Below are 12437 nucleotides of genomic sequence, written 5' to 3'. Positions count from 1 at the left end.
GATATGCCTTTATTAAATTAAGGTATTGCCAATATTCATAGCTTCCATTTGTGTATTATGGGCAAATTACCTCATTGGCCTTTGTAACTCCCTGGATTACTCAGGTTTTGGATCCAGCACAAGATTGACTTCAAAGCTAATAATGCTTCGAATCTTTTGAATGGCCATGGGTGTGCCTTTTTGCAAGGCCACTTCAGCAACATGCGTGCAGGGTCACACTTTCCATGATCCTTAGAATTTTCCTTGCTCATGCTAGGTTATTTCATATTTCCTTACAAGGCTGAAGCTTTTTTCCTAGAGCTTAGAGTTCCTCGACATTGCATGTCTAGACATAAAAGTACTCCCTGAACAAGTTAGGCATTTTCTTTGCAGCCATAGAGAAGACATATTTACAAAATCTCCTGCCTGTCCCTAAGGAGAGGCAACATGTCTAATATCCTTGTTGTTCGACTAGAGACAGCTGGGCGCTCCCATTTTGTCAAAGCACAAAATACAAGTATAACATTTTCCTAATTCTATTTTTATCTGATATTTGTCACATATATTGCTGACATTTGCAAATTCCCTCTCTTGTGCTGCAAACTGCAATTTCCACTTCTTATGCCAATACTTTGTTCTATTAGGTATTGTACTATAGAGATTGGTCAAGTCTGTGATTAAGGTTAAAGGCCACGGGTTTTCACTTACAACAACCATATAGGTTTATTGAAGTGACAACCGTGGCCCGCATACTTCAAGAGCAGAAACAATAATAAAATAGTAGACTTCTGTAATTTCACATACATAATGTATATGTAGTTCAATGAACATTTCTATGACATGAATTACAAAACACCTTAGACACAATTTGACATCTACAGCAGTGGTCAGGCTTTGCAGCTATTAAAATTAGTGGCTGACAAATTATATGAAGACGCGATTGCCAAAAACTGAAAACTAATATACCCAGTAAATTTCAAGTCTTTACTTGTGACAAGGAAGACATGCGAAAAATAATGTTGGTAACAGAGCTGCCTCAGCTCACACAGGGAATTAGTGAAGAGAAATCAAATGAAGAAGCCCTGCACATGCTAACAAAGAAAGCCAAAGCGCACAAAAAAAGGGTCCTCATGAGAGAAGTCAGCATTCAGAATAACTAACATCCAGAATGTGCAAGACTTACATGGAATAACATTAACAGTAAAAGGATTTGTGGTAAAGCACTCAGGCACTCCACCAAGTAAGACTGAAGAACAGTAGGTTCCTCGCCCCCAGCTGTTGTTATAGAGTGCAGGAATAGGCCTCTTTTTGCATGATCACCCTCATTTTCTGGAGTGATACTGCTTGTTCTTTGACTCTGTGCACTGGGACTCAGCTAACCAGCTCCTGTGCATGGACTTTGAACCCTAAAACATGTCAATATTAACTATACTCCTAAGAGACATATTTAATTCACCTGTAAGTCTCTAGTATATGGTAGAAAGTGTGCTCAGGAGCTTCAAGGTAAATTTCACTAGTGGACTGCAGCATCCATTCTTCCAACCACTACTGTGACAGTACAAACATGACTGCAGGCCTATAACTAAATGTAGCCTGTCTGTACATTTATAAAACTGCAGATTGAAGTGGTCAAAATAACCCCATTTGACAGGCATACACCATCCTTTTGATTATTAGTAAGATATGAGTACATAGGCCTTACTGTCTCCAAGGAGGGTACATGGTATTTCTTCTTTTTTGATAAACCGAGTTGTATTGATCTTATTAAAAAACACATGAACCAGGCAGTACAATTTATCCATGACAGTTGAAAATTGACAATCATATACATAATCAACAGAGAGAGTTTTGTAATCCAAAGTGGCCCCCACCATTTCCCCCAAATCTTTCGATGTTTGTGCGGGCAACCTCTTGCAGCATGGATGGTCTCCTTCATCTTTGCGCACCAGTCCATGGTTGTATACCAGGGCACAACGTCAGGCAGGATAGCCGAGTTTCATCTCTGGACTATATCCCCCTTGGCGATCACTGTCCCCAGTCCAACCAGGTATCACAAATCTTCTCGCCTATGTCTTCCAACAGGCCAAGGAGGGCTATGCGGGGTGAGCAGTCCACTCCAGCACATGGGACAGGGCACCAAAGATCGATGCCTAATATTGCTTGACCACAGGGCACGCCTAGACTATATGAAAGAAATCGATCCCCTTCTCATTGCAGCAAGGGCAAGCGGAAAACTGATGCAGGCCCGCCCACCAAAGCCTCAGAGGACTCAGATATGTGGTGTGCAGGAAATTCACCTACATTATGTGGATCGTTGAGGATATTGCTAACTCCCTAGGTACCATGAGGGTTCCCCTCTATTCTCGTCCTCTAGGCTGCTTACCAAGGACTCCCAGCGCACCATCAGAGGAGGGAATAAATCTAGGGAGTTAATCACCAGTGATTTGTAGACACAAGAAATGGTGCCTTGGCCCAAGGGATCCCTAATTAGCTTGACCCCCAGGGGGCTAAATTCGGGTGCCTCCCCAAATGACGCTTGTTGGAAAAGCAGTGCACAATGGAATTTCAGGAATTTGTAAACTTGGGACTGGTGAAATTTGAAGTCTGTGTGCAGGTCCTGAAAGGACTGCATATGCGACCCCTGCCACACATCACCCAGTCTAGAAATGCCTATAAGGTCCCATTTCCCTTGGCTGTGTCACAGTTTACTGCTCGTAACATCCTGACAAACAGTGGACTTAAAATCTTTTTGACTCCAAGGACACCAGAGGACAAGGACAAACATGACAAGTCAATCCGATGAAGGTGCGATGCCAGTAGGCCAATTAGTCAGGTTGTTCCTGATTGGAGCTTATCTGCAGGAGCAAATTTGCTTTAGAGAGACGTCATGGCGAGGGTATCTGGCCTCGTGGCGCCCTGTTCGGCTACAGTTTACAGCCTAGTCCTGCTGGAGGAATATAAGCTCCAGAAAAGAGACTTAAAGCAAAGCGGGATGCATTTAAAAAGATAGAATTGTATCTGCCTGCCCCTAAAAAATATTTCCGCATGCATTTGGAAAGGGAATGGGGTCCCACGGGGAACCCTTCCCATTTTCAATGAATTACCACCTACTTGAAGTAGGTGGTAATTGCGAGTGTTTTGAGATCGCAATTGCGGTTGCAAAACATTAGTACACGGGTTAGAGAGTCGCTATTTGGAAGGTAACGCCCCTTCCAAATGGCGAGTCTCTAAACACTTTTTTGCGAGTCGTAATTCATTTGCGACTTGCAAAATTGTGTTAGTACATGGCCATGCCAATTTTAGCATGCGCATGCGGGTCGCTAACCAGATTAGGCATGCACAAATTGGTCCTACATCTGGCCCATAGAGGCTAGTCTGAGCAGAGATATAGCACAATGTCAGTTTTGGAAACTCCACCAGGCATGCCCCTTAGTGAAGGGCATGACAGCACGAGGAGTGAATCGTGACTGCAAATATCTAAGTGATAAATTGCCACCATGAAAACGTGCTAGCGGTATTATGCCTGTGGTCTATCTATACATGTTCCCCTTTTAATTTCATATTTTCTGTGATACTTATTGCAAATTTCTGGCAACCGATGACAACTAATTAAAATATTTGATAAACCTAACTACGGTTCAGAAAAGTGCCGAAGCTTGAGAGCTGGAAAGAAATGCTGCTTATACTCCTAGCTGTATTGAAATTTGTCTACTCTTAAATGATGACTAAAAATATGATTACAAGTATGGAGGTTTTATGGAGCAAACATATTTTAAAACGCGTCTCACAATGCTGGTAGACATGCACTTATAATGAATAAAGTCCATGGCTTCATTATATTTCCAAACGTTAAGATAATTATCCTGATGTTCATGTTCAAATCACTTAGACTAGTCTTATGGGAGGTAAAACATGAGCTGATAGGCCACTTCAAGGACATTATGGTATTAGTGGAGAAAACATCAATACCTCCAAAAGGGAAGCATCATAAAAACAGAACATAAAAAACAGTTTCACTGTTAGAGCTCAGTTCTCTGCGCATATTTATAGCTTCTTGTGTGCCTCACTGCATGACCTCAGGTAACCGTACCTTTATATGCAAGACTTTAAGACCTCCGGTAACCTTACCTTTGTATGCAAGACTTTAAGACCTCCTGTAACCTTATCTTTGTATGCAAGACTTTAAGACCTCAGGTAACCTTACCTTTGTATGCAAGACTTCAAGACCTCAGGTAACCTTACCTTTGTATGCAAGACTTTAAGACCTTAGGTAACCTTTCCTTTGTATGCAAGACTTTAAGACCTCAGGTAACCTTATCTTTGTATGCAAGACTTTAAGACCTCAGGTAACCTTACCTTTGTATGCAAGACTTTAAGACCTCAGGTAACCTTATCTTTGTATGCAAGACTTTAAGACCTCAGGTAACCGTACCTTTAAATGCAAGACTTTAAGACCTCAGGTAACCTTACCTTTGTATGCAAGACTTTAAGGAGCTCTGGGGTCAGCACTGCCCAATTCGAGAGACTTATTCTTTCTGGGCGTTCTTTAATTGGCAGGGGCTCCCCATTTTTCAAGGCTGTGAAGTACCTGTATGAAAATAAATTGGAAACATGCTGTAGTTAGCGAATATCATATTTCAATTTGTATTACTGTCTTTAGTCATTAGCGTACAACTATATGCAAATTAAAACACAGAGTAAAAAGAATTGCGTTGTAAAGAGTTTGCAGTTTGTCAGTAAACGGTTAATTGCTTAAATATGAAACATTGTTTTTTAAACTGTTATGTACAGATTAAGGCCTACACGATAAATATATGTGAATAGTGTGATCATGAGAAGAAATTGGAGTAGAGAAGGGGAGCGTGGTGAAGAAGTGTTGCCCCTGTTGTTTAGAGACTGCTGAGACTCTTGATCATGTTTTATTTTTTTGCCCCCTTTACTCCCGATCTCGACTTAAATGGATAGCTCCCCTTTGTAGAAATTTGGGAGTAAGGAGATACAAGGAGGCACGCAGAATAATGAAGACTGACACGACACGCATGATTGTTTTTTGTGTAGAAAAGTTTTTAATGGCCCTATGGATAAGGCGTGCCAAGTATTCTTCTTCTGAAAGTGACAATGCAATGGTACCAATGATGTAACACATAATTTAATTATTTTTTTACATTTTTAATTCCTTTTTAAAAGAAGTTGTAACATATGTAATTGGCTTTCTGTTTTAAGGAATATTTATGAAGTTTGTTTTTATAACCAATAATGTAAATTGTATAATTAGGTTGCTACTATGTGGACCAACTTCCCTCTTGCACAAATATTAGCGCACTTTGATTAATTGATAACATTAAGATTGTAGACAGATTGTGATTGTTTATTTAGGGTGACATATTTTATTTGTATTGTGTGTTTGTCATTGTCTTTTTTATGGTGTACTTTTATGATCCGCAGAGATCGAAATACAGTCTTTGAATTGAATTGATAATACAAGTGGGGTGGTCAATAAAGTGTGTTCTTGTTAAATGTAAGGCATGTTACTGATGAGACAAACTTTTCCGAGTCTGGTGGCTCCAACTAATGGGTCCACTGCCGGGGCCTGTGTTCGACCTCTTGGTCACAGGTCCAAATCCCGGTGGGTCCACTCAGCCTTTCATCCATCTGAGTTTGATAAAATGAGTACCATTCAGTTGGGTAGCAATAAACATCTGTTATTCAGCGCCAAGATGCCTATGGGTTTTCGTGCGCTTTACAAATACACGGTATGGATATGTTTGAATTATATCTAACCATCCACTTTTGTATGTGTGGAGGTCCGGATTTATGTCTTGGGCTGGAAGCTTTGGAAAAATAATCGGTATATTGTCTCCTTTCATTTTACTGTAATATTTCGTCCTTACCTGACTTGATCTGATATAAGGTTTATGCTTGTTAGTGAAGAACCGATAAGTTACTTAGAACTAGAAAAGTGCGCCCACCGTATCAAGCAAGCACCTGCCGGAAACATAATACGAACAAACAATACAAATTGATCACCTGTATCAAGTTATTCAAGTCAGCACTTGCTTCTATGTGTTGGGCTTGCTACTAAGAGTCTTTCCTCTCCTGCCAGACTATACCTGAAAACCCATCATTCAGACCATGGTTATGAGTCGTCTTGATGACTGTAATGCTCTCCTGGTCTCTGCGAATGAGTCAGCCCTCAGCAGGTTGCAGGTGGTCCAGAATACTGCTGTGCCACTCGTCACGAATTCCCCATTCAAAACCCTTTCCCTTCCCCTGCTCCACAGGCTCCATTGGCTCCCAATCCGCAAGCCAGTTGTTAGAAATGGAATTTCTGGTTGGCTAAGCCTTGCGCCAAAGCCAGGCAGAAACCACCACTCCAGTCAGATACAGAGAGTTACACGCTAAAGATAACCCCTGCTCACCCCCTTGGTAGCTTGGCACGAGCAGTCAGGCTTATCCCAGAGGCAATGTGTAAAGCGTTTGTGCAACACACACATACAGCAGTAACACACTAGGCACACTAAAAAAGGAACTCCACACAAGGTTATATCAAAAATAGCCTTTGTATTATCATATACCCATTAGAATCATAATCACACATCTACACTCTGCCAACTGGCACCAGGTAATAATTTACAGTGGATTATATACAAGACAGGGTCAATCGGACCACTGTCAGAACCATTAGAATGCACAAGTAATAACACAACCAGTAACTACTGGTAAAATAATGAACTCAGCATTACCACTAGCATAAACACATTATGCAGTCTCATTAGGCATAAAGCCCATTATGCATAAACATCCTGAGCATAACATTAGCCTAAAACACTGTATGCCCCAATCATATTAGGAAACAAACAGTTACTAGCGGCAATGTCACAACACTTAGCAGATGCGGAGCATAGTAGGCCTAAACCATATTAGGCATCACATTAGGCATAAACTCTGAATTAGCCCCCGTGCACGACAGCACCACTGATAAGGTGCACACAACTCATTAGGCGCTCCTGAGAGTAAGTATCACTGCTCATGGGCCCAAACTGCCACCATGTCCCCCATAGCCCACTGGCCCCCAAGTGGTAGTCCCAGCACCTCTGCGCTTTCTACCTGGATTTTCGGGTCGTTTTTGTGGTGACTCCTTCCTCCACCCAGGTTTGGGTGGGGCCTTCGTCGAGGTTCCACCCCCAGTCGGTGCCTAATCAATCCGGGGCCCCTGCAGGGCTTCTCTGGGAATGCAGGGAATGAAAAGAATTCCCCCAAATGGCTGAGGGGCCTAGGGTTACTCTGGCAGCTGCCCAATACCCTCTGGGGCAGCTGCGACCCTGGCCACGTTTTGAGAGGCCGACACGGCTCCTCACCTTGTCTCCCTCACTGGAGACTGCTGCTTGATGCTGAACACCGGATGCAACTGCCCGCAACCATGCAGCGCAGCTGCGACGATGCGGGAAATGTGCCTAGGTCTCCTCGGTCTCCTTATGGTGGGGAGACCCCTCGCGGCTGTCCAAGGAGCCCGCGAGGCTCCAATGCAATCTCCTTGGTGGACCCCGCCCTCAGCCAGGCTTCATTGTTGCCTGGCTTCCTCTCTCACTTCCTGGTTTGCAGCCGGCGGGGCCCTCCCACTACTCAAAATGTAGATGTGCCATTCAGCCTAGCGCTTACTCACCCTGCCCCTCCTGGAGCCACACACACCTCACCAGCCCCGGTCACTCAAAAGCCAGACATGCAATTCACATCAGGCAGGCAGACACATAGCACACAGAAATGCCAACTTCTAAAAGTGGCATTTCTAAAATAGTTATAATAAATCTGCGCACACCACTGCGTAGCATTTATTATCACTATTCCAAACATACCAAACTTGACCACGCTGCACCTCTCTTATCAGGGATTACCACTGAAACACTCATCAGGGAATCCCCAATGCATTCCTATGGGAGGGCAGCCCCACAGTAGTGAGGAACTAAAATGGCTGTTTGTCACTACCAGGACATGTCACACACTTAAGGTACATGTCCTATCTTTTACCTACAATGCACCCTGCCCATAGGGCTAGGTAGGGCCTACCTTAGGGGTGACTGACATGTAGTAAAAGGGGGGTCACGGACAGGGCACACACTTTGGGTGCCACGTCACAGCGGCAGTAACACTGCGCGCACAGACCCTGCAATGGCAGAGGCCTGAGATAGGTTTGAATGGCTACTTTGGTGGGTGGCGCAATAAGCGCTGTGAGCCCACCAGTAGCGTTTAATTTACCAGCCCTGGGTATATGGGATACCACTTTAAAAGGGACTGACAGGTACATTAAATAGGCCAAACAGGTGTAGACCAATCTTACCATAATTAACACAGAGAGCACACGCACTTCACACTGGACAGCAGTGCTAAAGTGCCCAGAGTCCTAAAACCACCAACACCATGTCAGAAAAAAGGCTAGGAGAAAGGCAAAAAGGTTAGGGATGACCCTGCAAAAAGGGCCAAGTCCAACACGGGTCATATTCAAGGTCTGTTGTATTTTCTACAAAGCCCTGCACAATAAAGGCCCTCTCTACATTTCTAGGAAACTCAAGCCTTACGCCCCCTCTAGGACTCCCAGGTCAGGCAGCAAATCTTTTCTCTCAGTCCCCAGGATTAGGAAAGCAAGACTAGGTGGGAAATCTTTTTCCTACCTCGCTTCCCTGTACTGGAATCAGCTTCCCACACATCTGAGGCCATGCCCTGACTATTCACGATTCAGGAAACTTCTTAAGACCACCCTGTTTTAACATTGCCTTCAACCCGCTAGCAGCTCCATCCAAAGCGCAGAGATACCCCTCCGGGGGTGATTCAGGCGCTATACAAAACCCACAAATAAAATAAATAAAATACATTTTGGCTCTAAAAAGGAACTGCCTGCACAGCTGGGATAAGTATACGCTGTGTATTGACAACAAAATAGAAAACCTTTGCGAGAAAAAACAGCTCATCTACCTGGAAATACAGAACTGAAATTGCACTTTAGTCATTAGTCCCGCAGTAGCAATACAGCAAAAGTACATTAAGGGAGGGAGAATAACGAATGGACTAAGACCGATTGACGACAACAAATTGCAGGCAAACTCAGGAAACATTCGCTCCATTAGCTCTAAACATATGCTTAAAAACCATGCAGAAGGACAGTGAAGTTGGAAAGTTTGGGAAGGAAAACAAGTTATTCAATTAAAAAAAAAATGAAGATCACAAATGAGTTCCAAAAGCACTCTAGGGAAAAATAAACTCAGAATGACTCATGGCCAGAAACAATATAGAAACTTTTTGGAAAACCATATCTATATACACACTCAGCCCAAGAATAAAAGCAAACAGACTGAATAAACAATTGATAGTAAAAGCATCATAAAAATAATGTTCAACATAGAAAATGTAGAAAAAGAAACACGACTGTAATCAGCTTTAAGAGGTCAGGATTAGCAATAGATCATTGCATGGTTGTAGCAATTATGTATTTCGTACATTCTGTGGCATTGATTGTTTTTTCCTGCCTCATTTTATTCACTGAATCCGATTTAAGTGGCTCACCCACACAAACCTTTATTGATCATCTCCTTTAGGTGAAAGGATGTACTTTAGATTTAATCACCTTCCCTCTTTCGATATGGTCTGTTGAAACTGATGGATTCAGTACAGTATTCGGCCCAATCTTGGGTCTTTGCTTCTCACCAGTTGGAGAGACACCCGGCTCATGGTGGAAAGCTTTCTTATTTGATCATCAGAGCCCTCCCATCCTCCCATCAAAGCCTTTTATGATTGTGGATGACGGAGCATGAGTGCAGAAAGATAGGGATAGTACCTTAGCATCTGAAAACTACGAGTAACAATTTCCTTGCAGAATAGAAACATCCTATTGCAAAAGAAATAAGAACATTCCGAGCAGCTTGACTTGCTTATAACTTACTCTGGTGGTTTCAGACTTCACGACACTGAATAATTTCCGCTTGACCCGATCCAGGCGTCTGTAGTGCGTATCCAGCAATAACACACTGGGAGTCATTTTTGCAGCGAGGGATAGCCCACTAGGGCACAGAAAGTGAGGTCCTGATTCTTTTAGCAGCTGCCACTCCTATTAGTGATACTGATGGCCTGGACTCTATTCTGATCTCCAGCTTGCACAGACAGTGACTGTTATATGCACACAGTGATGTTCGTGGTGGAAGCTGGTCCTCCTAGCCTCTTTCCACATACACAGTGGATATATATATATTAGAAGGAGGCAGGTCAGGACAGCACTTCATCTTGAATTGATCTCACTGCATGTTCCTAGCACAGGAACATCTCTCCCACAGGTCCACGCTTTCCTGCGACTCCTCACCTCTGTGGGCGGATGAGCCTGAAAGGTAGCAGCAGACTCTCCATGAACACAAGATGGAGCCGCTTGAAGGATCAGAGCTTAGGCTGACACTACATGGCGCTGCTTGCTACTGATCATGTGCTCTCCCTCCTTTGTCCTCTGCATATCACAGGGATCTGTCTTATCACCAGGCATGTTTTGCTCCATGCCTGCCAAAGGGCTAAAGAACATCTGTCTCCTGGGTGTTCAAGCAGCAACTATAACATAGAACCAGTTTATGTAATGACCATGAACGACATCGGAGCAGCAATTGCCAATAACAAGAGCACTGTAGAGAGCTAAATGCGGTTTATGGTCAGGGAATGTGATACAATTGGAAAGGCGAAAGGGTGTTGTCTGTTTGCATGTGTGTATTTGTGTGCATCTCAGACTGTGCACTTGTGTGTGAATGTGTGGCTTTCTATGGTCGCCTGTGGTTGCTGGATTAAATTGCTTGTGTATGACACTGTGCCTGTGTCTTTGTGGGTAACCTTTATGGCAGTGGATGTGCATGACCTCCTTCATCTGCTTGACATATGGTAGAGCTCACTGTCATTTACCTGGCCATCCCTAACCCTATGGTTCCCACCTCTGAGATAATTCTGGCCATCGGTGGAATATTGTGGCCCTCTTTGGACTTACCAGGGGTGTAGAGTACAGAATGGTAGGCTATGAGAAAGAGAGGAATCAATCTTAATATGAGTTTTCCCTTAGTAGCTTGGCAGAAGCAGCACATTTTCCTAGGAGAAACATTCATGTAGTCCAGGTAAAGCAGCAAATCAATAGTACAGTTAAGAAACAAACAGGGTAATATAAAGGAGCAAAGTTAGTAACAACGAAAACAAGATAACCAATAAAAATAACTCAACAATTTATGTAATCTAATGTAAAGATGAAGACCTGTCAAAAATCTCTGGGTTTACTTTTTGAACGATAGGGCGTTTTTGTAATAAGAAATCTAATCACACCAAAGCCATGGATGTGAGTTTCAAAAACTACCATGACTCGGTGGAGCTATATATATATATTCATTGTTGGGCACTAAAAAAGCAATGCCCACAGGTAATGGTTTGGAAGAATACTCTTTCAGGAAAATGCTATTCTTTAATAGCAAAGTTATGTTCATTTACATCAGCAAATGTCATGATTATATAAAGTCAGATGAAAGCAAATAGCTAGACTTTAGGAACTTGTCGGTGGCATTTTATAACAGCTCCACTGGTGCACCTGATGTCCCTGAATCATCAGGAACTGCTCCGTAGACACTAGGCCTAGGGTTCAAGTGGGAGGAAGGCTTCTCCCTAGCCCCAGTTAAGGTCACCACCAAAGGTCCTTTCGCCACAGTTTTTGCTAGTTTTCTTCTAGGCCTCATGGACTCCATTTCTCCTGGGGCATACTGATGCAAAGGATGAGGACAAGAAATGCAAAACAAAAAAAAAACTTTAACCTAAGGGAAATAAACAATGAAAGTTGATGCTGATGATCCAACTAAGAATGATACAGTTGATAAAATGAGGCTGGAAAGGAACTGAGGACTGAGAGAGATACCAGTGCGGATATTGGTCCTCGGCTTCAGAGATTCAGTGGAAAGCGGGAGTCAATCACACTTTTTTGTTTTGCAAAAACACAGAAATACAAAGGCACTAGAGTAAATATTCACAAAGAAGACCAAAAGGGAAGAAAACTTAGGTGATGGTTGTGGGAAGAAATCCCTCCAGAAGGATGGAATTGAACTGGCCTGAGTCCCTTGGCAGTCAACCTATGCCAAATCGGAAGTCAAAAGCCTAGGATTCTGGATCGACAATAAGATATCAAAGCAACACAAGCCAATAAACTGGCAGCAACCTGTTTCGGCACACTAAGGTCCTTGATAAAGCTGCTCAGATGGCTACCGAAGCCATCACATAGGATAGTAGTACAAGGCTTGGTCAATTCCACACTCATTTATCGGAAATCTTTGTACTTGGGCAGCCCCATGTCTGTCACAAAAAGATTGACGACATTCAAAATGCCGCAGCATGAATCCTACTAAAAATTCCCAAACGTCACTCTGTTACCACAGACCTGGCAAGCCTTCATTGACTGTCAGTGCTCA

General features: G+C 43.0%; 2 protein-coding genes across 9 annotated transcripts in view; one reads left to right on the top strand and one right to left on the bottom strand.

Moving 5' to 3' along the window:
* The window catches only part of LRRC20 (leucine rich repeat containing 20), a 1457380-nt gene that overhangs the window by 1150848 nt on the left and 294095 nt on the right, over positions 1–12437 (top strand). The gene's annotated exons all lie outside the window — the stretch shown is intronic.
* LOC146867232 (ropporin-1-like) overlaps positions 1–12437 on the bottom strand; it is a 315883-nt gene that overhangs the window by 54888 nt on the left and 248558 nt on the right. For all 5 annotated transcript variants that reach the window (XM_085614858.1, XM_085614864.1, XM_085614861.1 and 2 more), the window contains one exon: positions 4450–4567. In XM_085614858.1, coding sequence (XP_085470984.1) covers positions 4450–4567 — 118 coding nt within the window. The remainder of the gene's footprint in view (positions 1–4449; positions 4568–12437) is intronic.

This window comes from Triturus cristatus, chromosome 1_2 (assembly GCF_964204655.1).
Source record: "Triturus cristatus chromosome 1_2, aTriCri1.1, whole genome shotgun sequence".
NCBI classification, from domain to species: Eukaryota; Metazoa; Chordata; class Amphibia; order Caudata; family Salamandridae; genus Triturus; species Triturus cristatus.
Note: the sequence above shows the minus strand (reverse complement) of the source record. Positions and strands in the feature narration are given on the sequence as shown.